At 43.0% G+C, this 27,207-nt stretch overlaps 1 protein-coding gene across 4 annotated transcripts in view; it reads left to right on the top strand.

Annotated features, from left to right (window-relative positions):
• Positions 1–27,207, top strand: part of cgnb (cingulin b) — an 84,996-nt gene that overhangs the window by 11,645 nt on the left and 46,144 nt on the right. For 2 of the 4 annotated variants that reach the window (XM_067975966.1, XM_067975969.1), the window contains exons 1-5: positions 1,579–1,679; positions 14,897–16,318; positions 23,008–23,105; positions 23,903–23,972; positions 26,922–27,023. In XM_067975966.1, the coding sequence (XP_067832067.1) occupies positions 14,930–16,318; positions 23,008–23,105; positions 23,903–23,972; positions 26,922–27,023 (1,659 nt within the window). In that variant the 5' untranslated portion in view covers positions 1,579–1,679; positions 14,897–14,929. Of the gene's footprint in view, positions 1–1,578; positions 1,680–14,896; positions 16,319–23,007; positions 23,106–23,902; positions 23,973–26,921; positions 27,024–27,207 lie in introns of those variants that run through there. The other 2 variants (XM_067975967.1, XM_067975968.1) reach the window with 1 other exon arrangement.

The following is a 27,207-nucleotide window of genomic DNA, read 5'->3' as shown; positions in this document are numbered from 1 at the left end:
TTTCGTAGAATGATACAGCACAGAAGACGGCCATTCAGCCCATCATGCCTGTGCCGGCCCTTTGAAAAAGCTATTCACACTGATTCAAAGACAACAGTGTAAATCGCTAGGTCTAACTACTACCTCCAAGAAGTAGTTTTGCAGCAAATTGTCTTCACACCAGGTATGGTGTAACTTCTAAATGCCCACTTGTAATAAACCTGTGGGAAGTGTGGTTCCTTTGCCTCTGGACAGAGTGCAATGCACAGCTGGCAGTATTTCTTGGGCCTTCAGGCTGCACATTGCTCTTGACAGGTACTGATCAGAGACTGCTGTCTATAGCATGAGAGAATATAGAATTCATTATCCCCTGTGGCAATTGAGGCAGAGAACATCATTTGAAAAAGGAAATGGATAAATATTTGAAAAGGAACACTATAAAAAGGATGCAGGGAAATGGGAATAGAGCAGATAGTTCCAGTTGAGGAGCTGGCATATTTATGATGGATGAATTGCCATCTCCTGTGGTAGTATTTCTGTGATAGCAGAAACCTTAGTTTTAAACACTTTGAAAAGCTGGTTGGTGAAACTGTATTGCTATATTGGCTGCTTTTCTGTGCAGAAAAACTGGGGTGGAGAACTGAATTTTACAAATGCCTATCTAGTGATTATATTATCCAGTGGGACTTATAATGGTCTTAATTGACAGCAGGACGTTTACTTTACGGGTCTGAGATGCAGTACAGAACCCAAGAGCAGTAAAAGAAAACTCAAGGGCTTGTGACAGATGATGAACTGTGAGTGTAAAGATCTTTCTCAGTATTGTGTTGAATACTTTTCTCTTTATACTCTTTTTCTCTTTATGCGCTCATTTCTTTATACATTTTTCTCTCCACATCTCTTCAGTTTGTGGTTTTTGCAAGCGAACTCATTTTAGGGCAGGTTTTGTGCATGACCACTTTCTGATCTCAGCTGGCCTACCTTGAAGGCCAATGCTGCTTTTCCCATCTCCCCAAAGAGTTGAGAGAGAAAAAAAATCAATGTGCAGGTTGCCCAGGGCTGTGTGCAAGTACACTATTTTGGAGCACCTTTGGCAGATCTCTAGAGCCAGGTAATCTGCCTGATATCTTGGAGGACTGATGGCATGGTAGAACCATACCTTCAGGAAAGGGGGGAAAAAAATAAAATCCTTACTACCAGGCAGAGGCTTATTACAGAGCAAGGTGGGAGAATGCAAGGAAATTAGTGTGTAATAGTTTTGAAATATGAATTTTGCTATTTCACTGTTCAGATTTAAACTAATGTCAATTGCAACCTCTGTACAGCTCTCGTAAAACCTCCAAGTTAAATTAGTAACTCGTTTTGCAAAACAAAAATTTTTAACTGGCATTGCAGTCATGTGCTTATGCAAACAATTTAATTTGTTGTTACAGCCTGTAATTATTGACTGAATTTTGCTAATTCTCTTGTGGACGTGAGCCCATTCTAGGCGTGGAAGGTTATGTGGGTTTTGGAATAGTCCTACTGACTTGGAAGGGATATTCCACACGCACTCTGGAGGCTCTGTTATCAACTTCAGTTTGAGAATGATTAGATAGTGAATTACTTTGCATTCCGCATGACTGTGTCTGGGATCACGTGTTGACTAAAGTCTGAATCCAAGATACTTTTGTAGCACATTTGATAGGCCAGGAAAAGCGGTAAGGAAATGATCTTTACTTTTTTACTGTTCTTTCACAAGTATACAGCTTTAAAGTCCTTGCAGCAAAAGGGAAAGGCAGTAATTACTGCCTTGGGTCACCTTTTTACTGCACAGTGGTTTGGGTGGAGTTTTAAAATGTAGTGTACAGTGAGAGCTCAAAATTATGATTGATGTCAAGTATTATTTGCAATCCCTCACCTCCCTGATGAAGTGCCGATTTGTTGCTGGGGCAGGACTGTACAAGTCCCTGCAGTCCCCAGACCTTGTCTAAGTGCTGTTCTATATGAGTGTCTTGCTAATGCATGTCCACAGGCTATTCAGTTTATGGGGGGAGGAAAGGGAGACAACGTATCACAACTGAGCCCAACCCTGTCTCCATCCAGTGTCTGGAGCTACGCTTTCCAGCAGGGATCTCTGTATAGCAATGGGGAATGGGAATCCTGGCCAGTTTCCTTTACTTTCCCCACCCCTCCAAACTAGCGGCAAGGGGGTTATTTATAATGCCCAACTGGCTGAGAGCTTATTCAGGACGGACTTGGATATTTTGGTTTCTATAATGCCTTTATCAGCCTGACTATCAGAGGAGCCCAGATTCTTTTCTGACCTCCATGTCTGTCAATAGCTGGCATGAATACAAGTGTGTAAGATTAACACATTTTTTAACAATGGTATATATTTTGAAGTATCTGCCTCCCTGTTTTAATATTGTTTTATGAGAAACTCGTGAAAAGTTGCTGCTTCATTGCAAAGTAGACGAGATATGACCATAAGAGTATTTGCCTGGGACAACCAATTCAAGCTGTGTAAATCTGGTGAGATTGGAGGGTGGGGGGGAGGACAGTGTTGTACTTATGTTACAGTCTTGTCAGATTTAAAGCGACAGTCCTGTAATGTTGATTGAGAATTGAGTGGGATTGGCACGTTTTATATTGCACGGAATGTTCGAGGACACTCGAGCAAAAACCAGCTGCAAGTTTGTACAGAAATTGCCTCTTCTAAAACCTTGTTGGCTGCCACTTACCAAATTACTTTCATATTGGCAGTCCTCAACTGTGTTCCTAATAATCAATTCCATATTTGTCATTGGGGCACTACTTCCAGAGGCAAATCTTTCACGTTTTTGATTTTTTTTTTAATGTCCATTTTGTGACTTGCTTGGTTATGGATCTTTTGCAAGGGTTGAGTTAAAAAGATATTTTTTCACGGTTGACTATATTGTTTTAATTTTGGTAAATACTACTGAACTTTGCAATTAATTTTGAATTCAGGATCATATTGGATTTAAAAATGTATTTTTTTAGTTTTCTTCTCTAATGTATTGACTCTTGCTGGGGTGCAGTTCAACGGGCACTAGCAGCTCCCGGGACATGATTAAACTAGAAAGAGTGCAGAAAAGATTTACTAGGATGCTACCGGGACTTGATGGTTTGACTTATAGGGAGAGGTTAGATAGACTGGGACTTTTTTCCCTGGAGAGTAGGAGGTTAAGGGGTGATCTTATAGAAGTCTATAAAATAATGAGGGGCATAGATAAGGGAGATAGTCAAAATCTTTTCCCAAAGGTAGGGGAGTCTCTAACGAGGGGACATAGATTTAAGGTGAGAGGGGAGAGATACAAAAGGGTCCAGAGGGGCAATTTTTTCACTCAAAGGGTGGTGAGTGTCTGGAACGAGCTGCCAGAGGCAGTAGTAGAGGCGGGTACAATTTTGTCTTTTAAAAAGCATTTGGACAGTTACATGGGTAAGATGGGTATAGAGGGATATGGGCCAAGTGCAGGCAATTGGGACTAGCTTAGTGGTATAAACTGGGCGACGTGGACATGTTGGGCCGAAGGGCCTGTTTCCATGTTGTAAACTTCTATGATTCAAATGCCTATTATATATGTTTTGGAGCTAGACAGTGAATATCAGCAGGCTATTTGACCATTGAGAGGGACATCACAGCTGAACTCAATCCTGCCCCAAACCCACACAAGCATACTTTCCAGCTGGATAATGATCAGGCATAGGAACCCGAGCATTTTTATTTTATTTTCTTTCCCTAGGGGTACTGAAGTCAATTGTAGTGCTCCAACTAATGAAATTAGCTAACAGCGCACACTGAGAATCGAACCTGGGACCTGTATTATTTAAATACCATCCTGGGCAGGCATTTATCCATTAAACCATGACGAACTGCTCAATTTTTTTTTCTTTTACTTTCAAAGTAATTTTTAAGGGCCTGCTGCTATTGGGCAGTGAAGGCTTGTAATTTTGAAAACGATGGCCGGTCGTTAATGATTTGTTGAGGGATTCTCACTCCTGCCCCATAACTTTAGTACTGCCTTCTTTCTCTCTGTAAACTTCAGCTCATCCAAATGCCCTGATGCCCAGACCCTGACTCGCACCATCCCGTTCACCCTGTGCTGGGTGACCTACATTGGCTCCCGGTCCGGCAACGCTTCAATTTTAAAATTCTCATCGTGTTCAGATCCCTTCATGGCCTCGCCCCTCCCTATCTCTGTAACCTCCTCCAGCCCTACAACCCCTCCGAGATCTCTGCATTCCTCCAGCTCTGGCCATTTCCTTCGTCCCTCCATTGGTGGCCGTGCCCTCAGATGCCTAGGCCCTAAGCATTGGAATTCCCTCCCTAAACATCTCCCCTCCTTTTAAGATATCTACTTATCTTTTTTAGCCTCCTAACTGCATAAGATCCTTGAGGTGATGGTACCTGTCATATTGCAGGTGTGGGCTATAATTGGTTGCATTCCTAAATCGGTTAGTGGTGCTGGTGTGTGCTTGGAACCCTACAGTGGCCTGTACCTGGCCTGGAACAGCAACAGAGGAATTGAGCTCTGGTGGTAAGAAATGTCTCCACCTGGAGCCTCAGTCACTTTACGCTCCTTGTGGACGGAGACAAACCGTGAGCAGATTGTTTTTTTTTTAAATGGGATGTTGTGCTGGATTATTTGGCTCACTGTATCTACTACTGGGGAGCTAGTTTGCAGCCCAAAGAGATTTTAAGTTGGAGAGCAAAATGAATGATGAATTTTCTTTTCCCCTCCCCAGTGCAGGTGCACTGACACCAGTTGTAGCAGCCCTGCTGGCACCTGAGATCGTCTAACTCCGGCACAGACTGGGCATCAAAGCTGGAGATCTTCCTGTAGTTTAGTACTAGACCAGACAGTGCCTTTACTCACTGATCTGGTGATGTTGCTGCTTTCAGCATTTTAAAAGGGGGGAATGTTGCTCTGAAAGCCCACAACAATTGTGAAGTGAGAGTTGCCAGGTTGTCACTCCTGTTCATCCTAGCCATGTCACAAACTTGCAAAACTACCTTGTCCTCTGGTACTGACTGCTGGTATGTTCACAGTATGTAGCAGTGTTGAGTAATCATGCCTTTATTCTGCATGTAGCAATCTTAGATATGTTTACCCACAATCTTTTTTTAAACTACCTTTTGTAATGGTGTTTTTTTCCATTTATCATAGACTTGCATGGAGTTACCTGAGCTCAAATCTCATGGTAATTCAAAGTATAGCTCCTGGCAAAATTAGACATTTTGTGCTGTTAGTTTATTAGAATAAACAGCACTTTCCACAGTCTGACTTTGTAAGGCAATATCTTGCTCCATGATCTGGGTAGAGCCTGGTGTCAGTCCATAAAGACCAACGAATCCAGTTTTTAATCTGCAGTTAGCTGGGGCATTAAATTGAGAGCTACAATTGGCCTCAGCACCCCAGGGCTAGGGAGAGAATAAATCAGCAATGGTTCCTGTTCCTTGTTGCTATCCATTGACAGTTGCTGATGTGAATGTTGGGTGAGGTCAGGGTTGGGTTCAACTGTGATGCCCATCAGTGTGCTGGCACTCGCTTTCCAGATCTGTGCATGTACAATGGGCAAGGCTGAAGCGTTTGCAACCATCTTCAGCCAGAAGTGCCGAGTGGATGATCCATCTCGGCCTCACCTCGATATCCCCACCATCACAGAAGCCAGTCTTCAGCCAATTTGATTCACTCCACGTGATATCAAGAAATGGCTGAGCGCACTGGATACAGCAAAGGCTATGGGCCCCGACAACATCCCGGCTGTAGTGCTGAAGACTTGCGCTCCAGAACTAGCCGCGCCTCTAGCCAAACTGTTCCAGTACAGATACAACACTGGCATCTACCCGACAATGTGGAAAATTGCCCAGGTATGTCCTGTCCACAAAAAGCAGGACAAATCCAATACGGCCAATTACCACCCCATCAGCCTACTCTCAATCATCAGCAAAGTGATGGAAGGTGTCGTTGACCGTGCTATCAAGTGGCACTTACTCACCAATAACCTGCTCACCGCTGCTCAGTTTGGGTTCAGCCAGGACCACTCGGCTCCAGACCTCATTACAGCCTTGGTCCAAACATGGACAAAAGAGCTGAATTCCAGAGGTGAGATGACAGTGACTGCCCTTGACATCAAGGCAGCATTTGACCGAGTGTGGCACCAAGGAGCCCTAGTAAAATTGAAGTCAATGGGAATCAGCGGGAAAACTCTCCAGTGGCTGGAGTCATACCTAGCACAAAGGAAGATGGTAGTGGTTGTTGGAGGCCAATCATCTCAGCCCCAGGACATTGCTGCAGGAGTTCCTCAGGGCAGTGTCCTAGGCCCAACCATCTTCAGCTGCTTCATCAATGACCCTCCCTCCATCATAAGGTCAGAAATGGGGATGGTCGCTGATGATTGCACAGTGTTCAGTACCATTCACAACCCCTAAGATAATGAAGCAGTCCGTGCCCGCATACAACAAGACCTGGACAACATCCAGGCTTGGGCTGATAAGTGGCAAGTATCATTTGCGCCAGACAATGACCATCTCCAACAAGAGAGAGTCTAACCACCTCCCCTTGACATTCAATGGCATAACCATCGCCGAATCCCCCACCGCCAACATCCTGGGGGTCACCATTGACCAGAAACTGTGGCTACAAGAGCAGGTCAAAGGCTGGGTATTCGGCAACGAGTGACTCACCTCCTGACTCCCCAAAGCCTCTCCACCATCTACAAGGCACAAGTCAGGAGTATGATGGAATACTCTCCACTTGCCTGGATGAGTGCAGCTCCAACAAGCTCGACACCATCCAGGACAAAGCAGCCTGCTTGATTGGCACCCCATCCACCACCCTAAACATTCACTGCCTTCACCACCGGCACACTGTGGCTGCAGTGTGTACCATCCACTGCAGCAACTCGCCAAGGCTTCTTCAACAGCACCTTCCAAACCCACGACCTCTACCACCTAGAAGGACAAGGACAAGGGCAGGAGGCAGATGGGAACAACACCACCTGCACGTTCCCCTCCAAGTCACACACCATCCCAAATTGGAAATATACCGCCGTTCCTCCATCGTCGCTGGGTCAAAATCCTGGAACTCCCTTCCGAACAGCACTGTGGGAGAACCTTCACACGGACTGCAGCGGTTCAAGAAGGCGGCTCACCACCACCTTCTCATGCGCAATTAGGGGTGGGCAATAAATGCTGGCCTCGCCAACGATGCCCACATTCCATGAACGAATTTTTAAAAAAAATTTGGCTCAGATACTGGAGGGCTGTCAGGTCCCGTGAATCCATACCCCAGTAAGAGTTGGTGCCTTTGGAGAACAAAGATTGCGGCGGGGGGGAGCAAATGGAATCAATGGAAAGCACTGCTATCCTTTTATTTGTCTCATACGGGTTTGATCTGGCTAATCTTCAACTGATAAATCTGCTTCAAGATTTATATGGAGGATTGCAACAGTTATTAATTTCATATCAAATATGAGCATTGATTTTTTTTTTTGATTTATAGTTGACTTAGCAGGAGATTTGCATCAGATATTTATAATGATGTGACTTTCCCCTTAGTAGCCCCAGAGAATTGAGGGGATGAGGTGGGAGTTATACTGGGCTGATTTACTGGCTTATTATTTTTCATAAAACATAGCTATATTTTTTTCACTTTTACAGTTTTAGGCATTGCAAGTTAAGCATATTGTACTGTGAAGAAAAAAAGTCTTCCCGGTTGTTCCTGGTACAAGGCACTCGAGTCAGTTCTCAGTTCTGCATTTTAAAACAATAAACTTGTCTGTCTAAATGAAAATTACAGCAGGTCTTTGTCTTTGAAGGGAAACTGTTAAATTGCAGGCAGTGGTTTATTTAGAGGTTGATTATACCACTTCGGATACTACACAAGATTTCCAAATTGTGAATATGAATCCTATACATGTTTTTCTAAGGAGGATAGGTGTGCAAAATTAACCAGCCTTAAACAAAACTGTGGCAGTAGGATTTCAGTAAAATATAATGGTCGGCATTGGAAGGCTATGTCCAGTTGAACTGTAAATAACACCCAGCAGTACAATTACAAACTTGGAGAGAGCATTTTAAGCTAGATTTCTTTGAGCTCTCTGCTCCCCAGCGCACCCACAAGAACAACTTGCATTTTTATAGCGCCTTTATCATTGTAAGATGTCCCATGGCGTGTCTCAGGAGCGTTATCAGACAAAAATTGACACCATGAAAGGAGACGATGTTTTAAAGGAGGAGAGGGGTGAAGAGGTGGAGGTTTGGGGAGGGAATTCCAGAACTTAGGGCCTAGACGACTGAAGGCACAGCCACCAATGCTGAGGCGAAGGAAGTGGGGGATGTACAAGAGGCCAGAATTGGAGGAATGGAGTTCTCAGAGGATTGTAGGACTGGAGGAGGTTACAGAGAGAGGGAGGGGTGAGGCCGTGGAGGGATTTAAACATTAGGATGAGAATTTTAAAATTCAGACCTTGGTTGACTGGGAGTCAATTCAAAATCCTTGTTCTCATTTTACAAAGCCTTCCTTGGCCTTGCTCCATTCTACCACTGCATTCTACATTCCAGCCTGTGCATCTCCCACTCTGGCCTCTTGTGCATCTGCCCCCTCACTCCGCCATTCTTCACTTGGTGACAGCGCTTTTGTTTGTGGGTCCTGTCCTCGGGTTCCTTTCCTAAACCTCTTCACCTTCAAAACATCTTCAAAACTCATATTTTTTGCCATGTTTTCAATCAGACCTACTACTGCTTGGTTGTTCTCATGGTGAGCCTTAGGATGTTTTATTATGTTGAGGGCACTATTAAAATGCAAGTTGGATAATAGGGTTACAGTCCTGTTATTGATGGTGAGAAAAAATTGGGGTGACTGGATATCATGCAAGAAAATACCGTTTCCCCCCACCCACTGTGTACTGATACATTTAAGTGACCGTAACAACACAGTACAACTTGGAAGAAATTTGCTTTTTCTCCCACCGTCAGGAGTACAGTAGTAGTCATGTGGAATAAACTCCCAACAAAACCAGTTAATGCTGTGGTGATTAACTCCTTTATAAAATGCTGAATAAGAATGGGGGTTGAAGATTACAAGGATAGGGATAGATGATGAAGTGCTCTGCGGAACACGATGAATGAGTCATCTGTGGAACGTTCTAGTCACAGATGAGTAATATGGGCTGTAAAAGAAGGTATGTTCATGGCTATCTTGTTTCTGTTCCGTAACCTTTAACCATTATCTCTCTCATTGATGGCTCATCCTCTGATTCTCTGCCCATGTAACTTAGGCTCCCTAGGGCTCCGTCCTTCCTCCCACTGTACTCCTTCGTATTGATGACCTAATCCAGTCTTCATTCAGTCCGATCTGTTCTTTTGATGATTCTGCTCAACATTCATCAACTTCCTTCAAACTGCATTCCCTCACTACATGCAACCTTCCTCCCCAGCACTTTATTTTAAAAAGTATGTAACATTTCATAGTACATTGTATTAAATATCCTTGATTGTTATACCTTCATTGAGATTGATGTTTTCCATCTCCACTTCCGTTCTTGGCCACTCCAGCAATAGAAAAAGAAAAAAACTTGCATTTATACTGCACCCCTCATGACCTCTGGACATCCCAAATCTCTTTACAGCCAACTAAGTACAATGCATGTTATGGGGGCAGTCCCAGAGTGACTCCATTTACTTTAGTCAGCAGGTGTTGGTGTCCTTAACCAGCCTGGGGATGCCCCCAATCTGAAGGTGAAAAGTAGATCATTACTGGCTGAGTAAGCATTCGGATCAAGCTGATATTTCCTGGCGTGAGGAGGCTTCAGAATGGTTTGATGTGTATACTTGGGAAAGAACTGGGATGGTTGGGGGTGGAGAATTTGAACCGAAAGTGTTGCATGTAGACTTCCTTAGTTCTTCTAATGCTTCTACCCAAAGAGGTCAAAAACTTGAGACCATCTCCCAAAAGGATAATTGGGGAGGCAGAGTAGTATTGGCTTTGCTTAGAACTGCTAAAGCCATTAACAGTGCATATAACCTGACTGGTGAAAGTTTGGATTTACTGCCATCTTTGCAGTAAGTTTTTATAGAATTTAACCTTGGTGAATATTTAACGGCCTTTTTCAGTGTTTTTTATTTGTTTTGTTCTTGTGCATCCAGAGAAATGGTTTGTTATCCTAATGAATATCATTGAACGCAGTTGGCAATGAGGACAGAATCTGTCTGTAGCTCTCAAGGTTAAACAAGCAGTTCAAGTTTTTAAATTCTCACGATCACAGTTTTAAAACTTCTGAAAATGTTTTCCTGTAGGTGGATTTAAATTTTTGATGCAGTCTATTTAAGAAAAGAAGCCTGTTGCTTGCAGGACTTGGGATGTTGTGAATATACTTTGTGGCGTTTTATCAAGATCAGCGACTTCAAAACTTTAATCGTATGAACTTTCAAATCTATGAAGGTCAACATAAGAGGCCCATTTTTCCCATCCTATGAAATGCTGCCAGATTTTGCATTGTTCTCAACTAATGAACAGTGAAAGTTGCCCTTTACTGATTTTGGAAGTGGATCATCGTTCCCAAGCAAAATGCCATGTATGAACGAAAGGTGTGCTGTGAGCTCCCTGATGGCTCAGTTGGTAAAGGCAGTGTGTATGTGAGCCATACAGATCAGAGAATCCCAGATATGATTTCCACATATATGCTGAGTTAGTTCCTCTCCGCTGGGATGCTGCAACTGCCCTCAGCACCATGAATAAGAGGAACAATAAGCTACGGTGCTCACTCCAGATTTTGATGCAGTGATTGCTATTGCAGTGTGTACGTGTTGAGAGATATGTTGCTCCTTATGTAAAAATGTGCACATCATTTATTGATGTTTTCCTTCATGTGATTCTCACCCTCAACGTTCCACACAATTCCCTGTATATTGATGGTTGTACTCCGGTCCTCATTCATTCATGTGAGTGTTTCCCCTACCATTGCCTTCTGAAGTCACTTCTGCTGGATTAGAGTTCGATATGTGCCTGCTCTGCCAGCATCACCTCACCCAGGTGCATTTGATATATGGTGTGACATCAGGGCTATAGCACGGGTCAAGTTTTTACTGAGACAAACTTGGCCAGCCTGTCCACAACTAATTTAGGTATTCAAAGTTTTTGGTATTTTACTATCATGCTGCAACGCTGCATATATTAATAATGCTTTTATCATTCTCAATATAGAATCATAGAAAGATTACAGCATGGAAGGAGGCCATTCGTCCCATCGGGTCCATGCCGGCTCTATGCAAGAGCAATCCAGCTAGTCCCACTCCCCTGCCCTATCCCCGTAGCCCTGCAATTTTTTTTCCTTTCAAGTACTTATCCAGTTCCCTTTTGAAGGCCATGATTGAATCTGCCACCACCATCCCCTCGGGCGTTGCATTCCAGATTTTAACCACTTGCTGTGTAAAAAAAAGGTTATTGCACACACGAACTAAGGTTTTGTTCTTCCCTAACTTCCTCATTTTGGTGCCCTCCCCGCATTCCCCGCCTTTAGGGGTGCATTCCCGCCCCCCCATTCCCTGCCTTTAGCGGTGCCCTCCCCCAATTCCCCTAAAAGTAGCAACGCAGGCCATTTTTTAAAAAAAACGAAGTAAGTACTGGGGTTCATTTCTGGAAGGATGGAATTGAAAAGCAGAGAAGTTGTGTTACACTTGTATAGAACATTGGTTATACCATACTTGGAGTACGGTGAACAGTCCTGGTCTCCATATTATAAAAAGGATATAGAGGCACTGAAGAAGGTGCAAAAAAGATTTACTAAGATGATACCAGAACTGAGTTTGTACCTATCAGGAAAGATTGAACAGGCTGGGGCTCTTGAAGACTGAGGGGTGACCTGATGGAGGGCTTTAAGTTGATCAAAGGGTTTGATAAGGTAGACGTAGAGGAGATGTTTCCACTTGCAGGGGAGACCAGAACTAGGGCCTACAAATATAAAAGTCACTACTAAATCCAGTGGGGAATTCAGGAGAAACTTCTTTGCCCAGAGAGTGGTTAGAATGTGAAACTCGCTACCACAAGGAGTAGCTGAGGTGACTACCATACAGTAGACGCATTTAAGGGGAAGCTGGATAAACACGAGGGAGCAAGGAATAAGAAGGTTATGTTAGAGTGGGAGGAGGCTCGTGTGGAGCATAAAAACTGGCATAGACCTGTTGAGCCGAATGGCCTGTTTCTGTGCTGTAGTCCAAACAACTCGGGGGTTGTGGGGGGAGTAAATGGCTCTGTTGTCTGTATGGGTGTTAGCCGAGATAATGTTAGCATGCAATTTTCGATGTGGAGCTGTCCTCATGTGACATTCACGCGTGTGAACTTTCCAGTAGGAATCACTGCTCGCAGTCTAGAGTAGAAGCCCTGGCTGTGTTTTTTAACCTCCCCTTCCTAACCCAAGAGTTCTACCGCTACTTGAACGAAAGGGGAATTGGAAGTGGGAACCTTCTTGGTCTGTGTCGCTCCGTTACACACTAATTGAATTTACCAACTCGGACATTGGGAATTTGGTCTTGTTTGAAAATCTTACAACAAAATAGCATGTGCCCGTGCTTCTAGATTGGAAATAAAAGCTGGCGCAGGATAATACAGGATTTCTTCATACTGCAACGCTGACTAGAGTTAGTAAGAATTTGGTATGACTTTTTTTTGTACCTTTTTCCTTTTAAATTATTTAGCCCTAAAATTCCCCGGTGATTCTGCTGTAACTGCAGTGGAAGACTTGCGAAATTCACAGGAAAACTAAAGACCAAGTTGGGAGTTTCCTGGTTGCTTTGTGAGGGGTGGAAGGTCCAAGTGAGGTGATGTGTACTGGCCTCCACAAGGACAGATGTGAGTCCCACAAGTGGCCAAGACTCCTGAAGATGCATCCAAAGTTGTGTTTGTGTGTGCCTGACCCCTGTAAATCACATCTACCCATACAGACCAGGAAGGGCTTGATCTCGACTCTTGGTCTCTGCTGAGTTACCTGATCTCAACAGGTCGTCTCACACCTGAATTAGGGATTGCAAAAACTGCCAGGGTTCCTGCTGCTAGTATCATAATAGATACAGCACAGGAGGAGGCCATTCGGCCCATTGTGCTTGTGCCGGCTCTTTGAAAGAGCTATCCAATTAGTCCCATAGCCCTGTAAATTTTTTCCCTTGAAGTATTTATTCACTTCCCTTTTGAAAGTTACTATTGAATTTGCTTCCACCGCCCTTTCAGGCAATGCATTCCAGATCATTACAACTCACTGCATAAAAAAAATGTTTCCTCATGTCGCCTCTGGCTCTTTTGCCGATTACCTTAAATCTGTGTCCTCTGGTTACTGACCCTTCTGCCACTGGAATTAGTTTCTCACTTACTGTATCAAAACTGTTTGTGATTTTGAACACCTCTGTCAAATCTCTCCATAACCTTCTCTATTCTAAGGACAACTGCCCTAGCTTCTCCAGTCTCTCCACATAACTAAAGTCCCTCATCCCTGGCACCATTCTAGTAAATCTCTTCTGCACCCTCTCTAAGGCCTTGACATCCTTTCTAATGTAGTGATTTCTACTGGAAGTGTGACTGCTGGGCAGGGACAGAATTGGTTCAGTTGCACTGTCAGCCGCAAACAGATGGCTTCTCTGCTCTTGTTGACTCATGCATAGATAATAACTACTTAGGAGAGGAATTGGAGTGTGACTGACCCCAATAGAATAGTACCCCATTAAGGGAGTTAATGCCTTCAGGAGTGGAGAATGATTTGAGGTGATAAATGAATTAAAAAAGTAACATGAACTTCTGTTTCTATAATGCTCATGCGTCTTAAGAAGGCATCTTAAAGCTAAAAAGTCAATGCCGAGCAGTAGGGAAAATTGGGAGGACAAATGTACAGTTGAAGAGAAGGGTTTTTATCTTTCTTGGATCCAAAGTGGATGACCTTGCACTTGCCCACATTGATTTCCATTTGCCATAGTTTTGCCCACTCGCTGTTGCTAATAATCTCGTGTGGAATCTTATCGAATGCCTGCTGGAAGTCCATATAGATAACCTCCATAGACACTCCTTTATCCATGTTGGCTTTCTCTGTCTGATCAGCTCACTTTGTTCAAGTGCTCAGTCACTGTATCTCTAATGACAGATTCTAGTAGCTGCCCCACAAACCACCAAACTGTTGGCAGCATTGGGTCTTGGTTAATTTTGTGCCAAGCACCAATGGTACAAAGGTTTGTAAATAAGTGACTTGCTGACTTTATATTTCAAAGCAAGTTAATGATTAATTGGTAGGGTTAAATGTCTACTGTGCAAAGTTTAATTTGTTATTCTTCACACTTCCCCAGTCAATTTATTAAATGAGGCCGTAATTTTGACGTGAGTGCGCATTAAGAAGTTTGTGTATTTTTTAAAAAAAACTAAACATTGACCTCTACTTTTAGATGTAGGATTCCAAAATTAGAGGTCATTCAGATGTTTTTAGGAGATACTTCAATTAAAAAAAAACACCAGGAAAGTTGTGTTGGTGAATCTGCATGGTACTGAACCAGACAGATCTAAAGATCCTGGGTTGAGTTCCCTGTCTGTACTGTACTGCTTCAGTAGGTTCAAATTAGTTTGATATCCAGTGACTCCTGCTGGAAACTATGGAAGTTAGGTGAGGGCAGGATTAGGCACTCCTTTCAATCAAAACATTCTCAGGAAGTACTTGTATTCTGAGAGGAATGGTAGCATTGTCTTTATGAAAGAATAACGTACCTTTTTATATTTTGTTAGAAGACTTGAAAATTGACATTGAAGTATTCCATGCACATATTACAACAACTGTAATTGTGTATAATGGAAATAACTAGCAGTGTTTGGAATTTGTTTTGATTGGACATGTCTGTATTTTTATTGTTAGCCACACTATTAACTGCCTGTTTTTGTTTCAGAAGCAACTGCGAGCCTGAATATAAAGACTGAAAATGGAGGACCACATCGAGCGAAACACAATAGACAAGCAGACGCCTTTGGACTACGGGGTCCAAATACGATTCATAAATGACCTCAAGAACACCCACAAACCCACTAAACCCAAGAAGAATGTGTCCAAGTCAGGGTCCTATGGGGTTGTGGTCCGAGTCCAGGGGATTTCCGGACAGCCGTTTGTAGTATTGAATAATAGCGATGGAGCACCAACAGCACCCGGAGCACCAGGTAGAACTGATTATATTAAAGGTAGTGTCCCTGAAGCAGTCAGCTCTGTCATTCCTGAAGCACAGCCGCAGAGAATGCCGAGCATGAAAGCAACTGAGTTGGATGTACCAGAGAACCCTTACGGAGACATCTCAACTCAGCAGCACACTCACAGTGATTCCCAGTACAGTACCTCTGATGAAGAAGTGGGATCTAAGCATTATGTGAAGATGTACGATTCAAAAAAATATGTACAGAATAACAAAAACATCAGTTCGTACGGGAGTGATGAGGGCCACATGTCACTACCTCGTAGGAAGTCAGAGCACCACGAGGAGCAGTTGAGAAAGTCTCATTCTCAGGGATCGTTGCTCAGCTTAGATGAAATGCAGTTTTCCAGAGAACCTGACCAAATTCACCAGTTTTTGCCTGAAGAAAGACCAGACCACAGGATCCATAGCTCTGCTACTTCAACTAGCAGTGAAAGGTCAGTCAGCAGTGCTAGAGGAAAAAGCCAGGGATGTTTGGATTATAAGCACCTGGACAAACCACAGTCTAATGCAGTTGTGTCCAATTCCACAAATACGTCAAAACCAATTGCCAAAGCTTCCTCCATCACTGACATTTCATTGAAGTCTAATGATGCCGGCGCTATAGACACCAAGCCCCTTTCTTCTGTGAACACTCTAATTAGCAAATTTGATGGGAATGGCTGGCAACAGAGAGGAAGAACAGCAAGGCGTAATCGGATTTCAGCTGACGACAGGAGGCGATCGCAGAGCCTTGATAGAGTGCCGTATCACTCCAGCGATGGACCAGAATTTGAGAGAGAAGTTGGGTCAAACGAAAAGTTTGAGATGACTGGTAGCCAAAAACCTTATCGCTCCAGTGACATAATGGATGTTGGTAAGGACATCAGCCCTGGTAGGATTCTTGAAACAAAGCCTTCGGTGGTTCTGAAGGAATCTTTCTCTCCAGCCCAATTCACATCTCAATCTTGTAGTGCAGATAATGGATACGCTGCAGGGTATCAGAGCAAACCTACCAAGGAACTGGAGCGCTTTCCTGCTTTCAATGCGTCCAGCCTCCCCAGAAAATGGAGCCAGAACCAAATCACAGTGGAGCCCATAGTGGAAAGGAGTCAAAAGGCTACAGTCTTTACTGAACGAGCTGTACAGGTAAAATAATCTGCTGTTAGCCAGGTTTAGGTTGGGAATAGAGTGTGGTCAAGTTAGCGAGGGGGAATTGAGCCCTATTTGTGAGGTGTGAGTTTACTTCTAAATCCCTGTCCTTTTGCCAAGTGCTTTGAACCATAAGCTACCGTGTTGTGGACAAATTGTACTTTTAACAATGCATCCAGGGACAGACACCATTGCTACTTACATTAATGGCCCAGATTTTGCTGCCAAAGTAACAGCGCGTTTAATGGTGCTTGGCGTTATTATTGTGTAAATCGCCCAGCAAGTTGTGGCAAGGAAGAGATACCTCATTAATTGCGAATCGCCACAAGTTGCTGGACGATTTATGCCGCTCCGACTTTAGCCTCGCGAAAATGGCAGCTCGCTGTCAGTCCCCCCGAGTTTCATGAAATTGCTGCATTTGTGCATTAATTGTCAATTAAACTTGCAGCAGAAAGTTAGGGCTGTTACTTTTTAATGAGATTTATGTTCCTGCCATGCCACTCAACCTCTTCGGCCCAGAAAGGGAACAATTTAAACCGTGGAGTCTCATTCCTGCAGGTAGTAAACTGTTTGAGATTTTGATGTTTTGCTTTGTTTTTCTTTGTCTCTTCTTTTCTCTCTTAATCCAATCTTTCTTTCCTTCTCTTTATTTCTCTTTCTGTACTTGATTTGATTCTAATTCACCCTCTTTCCTTCTCCGTGGTTCCTCTGGTTTTTTTTCTCCATCCTTAAATCTCATTGGTTAAGGAGATAGATTGTCGTTCACCAAGGTCCTCGATGCCCCATTGCTCGCTCTCTGCCAGCAACTTACAGAGCAAAAAAGTTTCAAGCTGAAAGGTGAGGGAAAAAGTCCAGCTAATGGCCATAAATCGAGATGCCCCACTCCAGCAAAATCTGGGCCATTGAATTCACAGTGATATTGACCGTTTGCAGCTCTGGTGCTCAATACCACCACTGTCTTGTCTGAGGACCACTAAATAACCTGCAACATGTTGTGCTGCGCAGTGATGGGACTCAGGTCTATGCCGCAATTTCCCCGCGCAGATCCTCATTTCAGTCATGCCACTTGCCGCAGGAACGACTAGTGATTTTATTTAATAGGGCCCTTTCACGTTTGATTCCTAGTAACATTCTCCTGGGTTCTTTTGTGTGGAACAAGAGAGCACAGTTTGGTCCACGAGCCACTTGCATTTGTACTGTGCCTTTCATGACCTTTACAGCCATTGAAGTACTTTTGAAGTGTAGTCACTGTTGTAATGTAGGAAACACAGCAGCCAATTTGCGCACAGCAAGCTCCCGTAAACAGCAAGGTGATAATGACCAGATAATCTGTTATAGTAATGTTGATTGAGGGAAAGGTATTGGCCAGGACACCAGGGAGAACTACCCTGCTCTTCTTCAAAATAGTACTGTGGGATCTTTTGCGTCCACCTGAGAAGCCAGGCGGATCCTCTGTTTAACGCCTCATCTGAAAGGCAGCACCTCTGACAGCGCGGCACTCCCTCAGTACTTCACTGCGGTGTCAGCCTGGATTTTGCGCTCAAGTCTTTGGAGTGGGACTTGAACCCACGTGCTTCTGATTCAGAGGCACACACCTAAACAAGGCCACAAAAGGCCAGCTCTGCTCCCTCTTCCTCGGGTGCATTATAATTACCACTAGTGTATAATCTGCAATTTGGTTGCAATTTTCCCAGCGTATTTTTTGGCATTTAAACTATTGTTTTCAGCTTTTATGTCCTCATAAAAGTTAATGTTTTACTCTTTATTTACTCCCTTTATTCAAACTTTATCCATGTACCTTGAGGTCAAATGTCCCAGTCAGCTTTGTTGCCCTTTCACGTGTCACGTTGCTTCGATTGTACAGCATTCCACATTTCTATGGCAGCCTAATGTTTGTAATGCCGACAAACTAGACTTCAGCGGAGACATGAGAAAAGTATCCAAATGGCTGCCAGCTATTTTGACGCTATAATTCAATATCTGCTTCCTGAATAGCCCAGCAAAACTATAGTCTGTACACCAGTAACGCTCTGAAAATAGGCCAAAGACTGTTTGTTTGAAAACTGCCTCCCTTTCGTCTGTGGCTTTTGGCATATTTGCTGCCCCTTTTGCCCCAGGGTCTGGGAGCATCACCCTTGTGATTTAACATTGGAAGCAATTTGTTGAATTGCGTGTAGCTAGCAGTATTCATTTGGTTCTTGTGAAAGGCATCATGATGTAAGAAAACCTGCTATATTTTTGTTAAATGTAGTTTTGGCAAAATAAAAACTATTTGGTGTAATCTTGTAAAATTAAATTATGTGGAGGAGTCAAAAGCAAGTGACTCTCCAACCATTGCTCAGTTTGCTACTTAATGTTGAACTGAGCCAAAAAGTTACCCCCAATTTGTTCTGAGTTGATAACCTTGGCCCGGCCCCGTTGGATGTAGCAGCATTACATTTGGTCCCAACACCCTGGACTGGAGAACGGGGCAAAACAGCCAAGAGCAGATGTTGTATGTAGAAGTCCTCCATTGTGAAGTTGTGCAGCAGTGGCCAGTACTGTTCAGGAGTACAGCTAAGATCAGGAATTCGGCGATGAGGAATAATCCCCCCCCCGCCCCCTCACCCACTGCTGTGACACAAGAAGTTGCTGCCTCAACGCACAGCTCCACTCTCTGCTTAACATCACCTCAGCTAGTTAGCTGAATTACTTTGTTAGTACTGGGTAATGGTGCATTTTCCATTTCAGACACTGAATCAGCCTCAGGTATTCCCAGATCAGGTACAGATGGGTTAGATGCAGAATAAAACTCCTTTTAATGTGCCCCATCCTCAGAAGGCCACCTTAATTGCAGTGTGATATTTTTCCTGCCCCCCCCCCCACCCCCAGATTCCTGTAATCTGAGTGAAATTGCAACAATTAGTGGCTAGTTATTTAAATGTGCTAAAATTTAATGGCAATGAACTTTTATTTTTGGGGGACTGGTGACTAGATTGTTTGCCATTTTTTCCACTTAATTTTTCAATGCTTTCTGGTGAAAATCATAAGCACGCGATTATAGTTGCAAGGATTATCCATAAAGTTTTCTGTAGCTGGAGGTGGATGTTCTCAGGGATATTGATGGCTATCCATTACATGCTCTCCAACCATTAGAGGATTAGGTCATATTTGAAATCTCATAGGAATATTGTTTGGTATCTTGTTCCATAAAGTTACAGTCAGGAGCAAACTCAAATCCAACTGCATTGAAATCATAGAATCATAGAAAGGTTACAGCACTGAAGGAGGCCATTTGGCCCATCGAGTCCGCGCCAGCTCTATGCAAGAGCAATCCAGCTAGTCCCACTCACCCACCCTAACCCTGTAGCCCTGCAAATTTTTTCCTTTCAAGTACTTATCCAGTTCCCTTTTGAAGGCCATGATTGAATCTGCCTCCACCACCCCCGCGGGCAGTGCAGTCCAGATCTTAACCACCCGCTGTGTTTTTAAAAAAAAAGTTTTCCTTCTGCCAATGGGAACAGTTTCTCTCTATCGACTCTGTCTAGACCCTTCATGATTTTGAACACCTCTATCAAATCTCCTCGCAACCTTCTCTGTTCCAAGGAGAACATCCCCAGCTTCTCCAGTCTATCCACGTAACTGAAGTCCCTCATCCCTGGAATCATTCAAATAAATCTCTTCAGCACTCTTCTCCAAGGCCTTCACATCTTTCCTAAAGTGCGGTGCCCAGAACTGGACACAATAGTCCAGTTGTGGCTGAACCTGTGTTTTATAAAGGTTCATCATGACTTCCATACTTTTGTACTCTATGCCTCTATTTATAAAGCCCAGGATCCCATATGCTTTTTTAACCACTTTCTCAACCTGCCCTGCCACCTTCAACAATTTGTGCACATATACCCCCAGATCTCTCTGTTCCTGTACCCCTTTTAGAGTTGTGCCCTCTAGTTTATATTGTCTTGCCTCGTTCTTCCTACCGAAATATATCACTTCGCATTTTTCTGTGTTAAATTTCATCTGCCATGTGTCTACCCATGCCACCTGTCTATATCCTCTTGAAGTCTATCACTATCCTCCTCACTGTTTACTACCCTTCCAAGTTTTGTCATCTACAAATTTTGTGTGTGTGTGTGTGTGTGTGTGTGTGTGTGTGTGTGGAAAAGCAGTGGTCCCAGCACTGACCCCTGGGGAGCATCACCGTACACTTCCCTCCAGTCCGAAAAACAACCGTTCACCACTACTCAGTTTCCTGTCACTTAGCCAATTCTGTATCCATGTTGCGACTGCCCTCTTTATTCCATGGGCTGCAATCTTATTGATCAGCCTACCATGCAGCACTTTATCAAACGCCTTTTGAAAGTCCGTATACTCCACAACAACTGCATTGCCCTCATCTATCCTCTCTGTTACCTCAGCAAAAAAACTCTTAACAAGTTAGTTAAACGCTATTTGCCTTTTAAAAATCCATGCTGGCTTTCCCTAATCAATCCACACTCGTCCAAGTGACTATTAATTCTGTCCCGGATTATCGTTTCTTAAAGTTACCCCACCACTGAGGTTAAACTGACTGGCCTTTAGTTGCTTGGTTTATCCTTATACCCTTTTTTTAAACAAGGGTGTAACATTTGCAATTTTCCAAGCTTCTGGCACCACCCCCGTATCGACCAATGTTTGGAAGATTATGGCCAGTACCTCCGCAATTTCCCCCTTACTTCCCTCAGCAACCTAGGGTGCATCCCGTCCGGACTAGGTGACTTATCTACTTTAAGCACAGCTAGCCTTTCTTGTACCTCCTTTATCAATTTTAGCCCATCCAGTATCTCAACTATATCTTCCTTTACAGAAACTCTGGCAGCATCTTCCTTGGTAAAGACAGATGCGAAGTCCTCATTTAGTACCTCGGCCATCCACTCTGCCTCCATGAGTAGATCTCCTTTATGGTCCCTAATCAGCTCCACCCCATCTCTTACTATCCATTTACTGTTTACATGCCTATAGAGGACTTTTGGATTCCTTTATGTTGGCTGCCAGTCGAGTCTCATACTCTCTCTTTACCCCTCTTATTTCCCTTTTCACTTCCCCTCTGAACTTTCTATATTCTGCCTGGTTCTCACTTGTGTTATCAACCTGACATCTGTCATATGCCCCTTTTTTCAGTTTCATCTTACTCACTATCTCTTTTGTCATCCAGGGAGCTCTGACTTTAGTTGCCCTACCTTTCTGCCTTGTGGGAATGTGCCTAGACTGTACCCGAACCGTCTCCTCTTTAAAGGCCGCCCACTATTCAATTACAGTTTTGCCTGCCAATCTTTGATTCTAATTTACCTGGGCCAGATCTGTTCTGATCCCATTGAAATTGGCCCTCCTCCAATTGAGTATTTTTATTTTGAGTGGTCCGTGTCCTTTTCCATAGCTATTCTAAACCTTGTGATGCTATGATCGCTGCTCCCTAAATGCTCCCCCACTGACACTTGCTCCACTTGGCCCGCCTCATGTTTCCAAAGTTGCTGGCTGCTTGTTATATCGAATCTTTGCTTTTCCCTGCCCCTTCCCAAAGTTACTCAAATTATCCTTAGTCATTAACGGCCCCTTTTTCCTAAATTTTCGTTCATCCTCCCCCACCCCAATTTTTTTTCCATGTCGCTGACTCCTGCTGGGTTGTGGTTCCACTGGCTCTGGTACCTTGCTACTTTCCACGTACTGGACCATGAGTCTTATCAGGCTGCTCAACTGTAGAGAGCATCACAGCTGAGCCGATCCAGTCCTTATGCACTGTCCGCACATACCTGTAGTTTCCAGCTGGGGTGATTGGATAAGTGTTCATAAATAGAAACCTACCTGTTTTGTTTCCCCCTTTTCCTAATCCAGGGACGTTAGGGGGCAGTCACAATGTACCTATTACTGCCTGGTTTGAGATCAGCTAACTTGGTGCAAACTGAAAATACTTGAACTTTTTTATTCAGAAGAAATTAATTTCTAAATGAATTAAAATGTACCTTTTCCTTAATGGAAGAATTTTTCTCCCTCTTTGATGTTTTACAGCCTATTTCACTTCTTCCCCCAACTCACCGACTAGCTCACTGTTATTAATATTTCAGTGAAGTATGGTGGATGTGAGAAATTTTCAGTGTCTAATTGAACTGAAAGCACAATTATAGATTTACCCTTCTAAACTTCAGTTGTGTCTGGAGTGACCACTTCTAGCTGCATAACACTGGGGTGAGGTACCAGTAGAAACAGGTTTTTCACTAGTGGCTGGGGAGCAGTTTAAGGGGATGAATTAAGAGTATTGCACAAGAAGCATAGCATGCAACATTAAGTGTTGGTTTAAATATAATTATTTTCCCTATAGTGTATTCTTACTAATAACATTGTAGTGGCAACACTAACTCCTTGCCCATGGTAAAATGGGGAGGTGCAATATTTGATGCCTGCTCTTGACCACAGCTGAAAACTGCTTTGAACATTCCAATCAGATAATATATATAAATATTTTATTTGTTTCAAAAGTTTGAGGGGGCTGTTATTCTTTGGGTGGTTGATAAATGGGAGCAATTTCTGCATAATTATTTTTTGTTTGTAGTTATATTCATCAGTTGTACTATTCACTGTTTTCAGAAGCTTGTGGTTCAATTTGTGGAAATGTCCTGCATGAGTGAACCTGTGCAGGCAGTGTTACCTTAAGTACCTATTTGTGTTGACAGTTAAAATCTACTCCTGACCTTTTGAAGGACCAGCAAGAACTCGCACCTGCCAGCGAGGAGCTTACAAAACAGTTAATCTTCAAGATCCTGAAGGAAGGGTGAGTGAGTGCCCAACACCAATTTACACACTGATTATATTTTCTTTTCCTTTCCTTCCAAGATGTTGACTCTGATAATTCGAGGCACTCGCTGCCCTCCCATGCTCACCCAAGTGCTTACTCGTTGTGTATGAACCTAGATGTAGGGGTAGATTTTCAACTTACTGCCCAGATGTAAAACGGACACTACAGATCGGCCGCTCGGATTTTCATTTCCATTAATTTCTATAGCTGACGGGCGACCTGCAACACCAGTTCTACGCCAGAAGTCAAGTTGAAAATTTACCCCTAAAGTCAGCAGCCTGTTTGAGAGCGGAGGATGTCGCAACCAAGCCTGTCCTGTTCTTTCCCGGCATCCCCACACTTGGTTTCCAATAGAGGGGTCACTGGATAGCATTTAAGAAAGGCATCTTTGGCTGATTTGATTTTCTCACCCTCCAACTCTGGGTCTGTTGTAATGTTCCAGCTGATGCCCTGGCTGAGATCTTAGCACATTAGGGATTAGGATTGCGTTTGGTAGCATTACGCATTCACTCCTTTCTCCCCTTCACGCCCATAAGAACAGGAGTAGGCCATTCAGCCCTCGAGCCTGTTCCTCCCTTCAATTAGATCATGGCTAATCTTTACCTTAACTCCATTTACCCGCCTTGGTTCGGTAACCCTTAATACCCTTACCGAACGAAGGGTATTTGTGAATTCTAAACTCTTGCTAGACGATGTTCCTCAGATCTAGTGAGGTTTGTACTTGGATTGTCAGTCAAATAATTTTTAACACTGTTTGTGTCCTTTATTTACAGGAGTATTGAAAGCGAAAGTTTCTTGAGGAGGAAAGCGAACCTTGTGTTTGACAAATTCCAAGGCACTAAAGTAAGGGACAATGTTGTTTTAGTCTTGTCATTTTATTCTGAATTGTAATTAATCTAGGAGTGTCCAAGCCCTTTGTCTTTGTGGGCCATATTGGTGCGTATCATAAAGCCTGACAGGCTACATATAAAGTTTAAATCTATGTTCCCATTAATTTTCAGCAGATACTAATGGGCCTAGGTGTTCCTGTACACTCTTCCTCCTCCCTGCATCCTTGGTTTTGAAATCCAGACACATCGCATAGTCTCCCACTTAGGTGCTCAAAACTGTGGAACTCATTATCTTTCTGACTTCCCTTTCTCCTAGTGGCTCATAAAAAGCTTGGCGTCACCTAAATACAGGCCTGTTCATTGTCCCCTATTTGGAGTAAAACGCACTCATTTCGATTTAAAAATGCCATCTATTTTTATGCATTTTGCCCCTTAAAAACGAGAACAGTTCCATATATTTAAATAGGTTTATGATCTGTCTTTCTCGCTTTGTCTTGATCATAAATTTTACTCGGGAGTTTTCTTTAGTGTTACATAGAATTACTTGGCCCAACAGTTTCATGCAAGTGTTTATGGTCCATAGGAGCCTCCTCCCACCCTTCTTCATCTAACCCCATCTTATAGTTCCATGAAAAGAAATGGTGCATAAGTTAATTAGGCAATACTAAAACAGTACAATAATCAAATGTCGATGGTGATGAGTAATGTCCATCAGGAGTCAATTACTCATTTCAATAACATCTCCAGCAGTTCTGAGAAATTCCTTTGACAATAACGGTCTCTAGATGAGCAAATTCTGCCTGACTGAGTCTTCACATTTACTTTGTGGATTCTGTATTGAACGGAACTTAAAACATAACATACATCAGCATTTACATCAGAATTAATCATTCCAACTTGATTTCAGAATTTAGAATAAAGCAAATGATCAGTTTTTAATTTTCAAGATGTCTTTGGTATGAAGTGACCAGCCAAAAGACAAATACTAACGAGTAGATTGCTTTTGGATGTTTGAAAAGTGGTTTCCTAAAGACCGGACCATTGTTTAACTATATATTGACAAGTGTTTGTGCAGATTAGGAAGCAGGGACCAATCAGCACAGACCATGTTGATGTCTCGAAGAAGCTGACACCATTGCACTGAATCATGCATTTATGCTTGCAAAATTTGAGTTATAAGACAACATTCCAGACAAATGGGCCTAAATTTCCCAATGAATTTTAACAAGAACTTCATAAGGGAAAAAGTAGCTTGTCCAGAAGGACCGCTGATTACACCAAAATGATGTGTAACAATTTAATGTCAACAATTGCATCCGCCCTTTGAGAACTTCTGTTGGTTTCTGTCTTAGATTTTAATAGACACTTGTTACACCTTGGAGTTTTAAATCATGATTCTCTTTGAAAGGGTTACGTGGTGCTTCTTGTGATCAGAGTTGTCGTTCCCCCCCCCCACACACACACACAATGATCAGGAACTATGCTTACTACTTCTGCCCTTGCAGAGATAATGTAGCCAGGTCCTAGCAATTAACCCAACTATAGTAAATTGTCAAATAATAAAGAAAAAAAAATGAAATTCTGGAAATCTAAAAGAAGAACGAACAATGCTGGAAATACACAGCAGCAAATGTCAACCTCTCTCTTCACTTTACAGATGCTGACTGACCTGTTATGAATTTCCAACATTTTCTGTTATTTGTAATAAACTCCATACTGGAATTTAAATAGGATCCCAACTGCAATTTCAGTCTATTTAATGACAGGAGTTTCACACCTGGGACCAGACTGGTACTGGCCAAAATCACTACTGTCTTTACACTTCAAGCATATATCCAGAACCATAGATATCAGGCAAAATACTACAAAGAGGAAGGCAAGATCATGTATGTATGAGAAACATGTGGGCATTGACGAAACGTGATAAGTGAGTACAAGCAGATAAGTCGTATATGATAAGTTCCTGAGTGAGTTAGAATTGCCTCATGAATGGAAATATTTACTATGTTGTGTTAAACCCGTGATATAGTGTTGACAGCCCTACAGTCACCACAACTTAACTGTCAGCTTGGCTCGGTTGGTAGAAGGTTGAGTGTTCCACCCCACTCTGGCGCTTCAAATAATCTAGGCCACCACTTCGGTACAGTGCTGAGGGAGTACCGCAATGTCAGAGGTGTTGTTCAGTGGATGAATTGTTAAACTTGAGGGTCACTCTGCCTGATTCAAGTGGACTTCAGAGATTCCGTGGCACTGTTAGAATTGCAGGGACTTCTCCTGGTCAATACTTTCCCTCAACCAACATCTGCAAAGATTTACACAGAATGTACAGCACAGAAACAGGCCATTCAGCCCAACAGGTCCACACCAGTGCATATGCTCCACACGAGCCTCCTCCCACCCTTCTTCATCTCACCCTATCGGCATATCCTTCTATTCTTTTCTCCCTGGTGTTTATCCAGCTTCTCCTTAAATGCATCTCCACTATTCACCTCAATTACTCCTTGTGGTAGCTAGTTCCACATTCTAACCAGTCTCTGGGTAAAGAGGTTTCTCTTGAATTCCCTATTGGATTTAATAGTGACTATCTTATAGTTTTGGCCCCTAGTTTTGGACTCCCCCCACATGTGGAAACATCTTTTCTACATCTACATTGCCAAAAAAAATTAACTGATCATTCACCCCATTGCTGTTTGTGGGATCCTGCTTTATGCAAAGTAGCTGCCACATTTGCCTACATAATGACAATCATCGCACTTCGAACGCATTCAGTGTATGCGGAGCACTTTAGGATGTCTGTGAAAGACAGGGTGTATAAATGCAATGTTTTTTCTTAAACCGCCTTTTCAGCTTCGGCATCCCTGCACTATGGGCCTTGTCTCTTCACCCAAGTTTTCTCCATTTTAAAAAGAATCCTTCGGCATTGCTTACCCCGGTCAATGATGGCTAATTTTAATTTATTCAGTGTGCAGAATCATCACCTGATTTCAGGACTCCCTCTGCTCAGAAAAATGACTTGGAGAAGAAGGTAGCAGAACTTCAGCATAAACTGGATGAAGAATTAATGGTAAATCCTCTGCATTGTTGCTGTACAGCTTTTTTTTTTGTCAGGGACGTACTATCATGTGATTTGAGTTTTCGGCAAGCGCTCATACAAGAATGCTGCTTCTCCTCTATAACTGGAGGAATATAGCAGTGACCTTGCTGTCATAAGCTGTTGTCACTAGGATTTCTGTAACGGTACACAGGTG

The sequence above is a fragment of the Heptranchias perlo genome, chromosome 44 (genome assembly GCF_035084215.1).
Source record: "Heptranchias perlo isolate sHepPer1 chromosome 44, sHepPer1.hap1, whole genome shotgun sequence".
Classification (NCBI taxonomy): domain Eukaryota; kingdom Metazoa; phylum Chordata; class Chondrichthyes; order Hexanchiformes; family Hexanchidae; genus Heptranchias; species Heptranchias perlo.
Note: the sequence above shows the minus strand (reverse complement) of the source record. Positions and strands in the feature narration are given on the sequence as shown.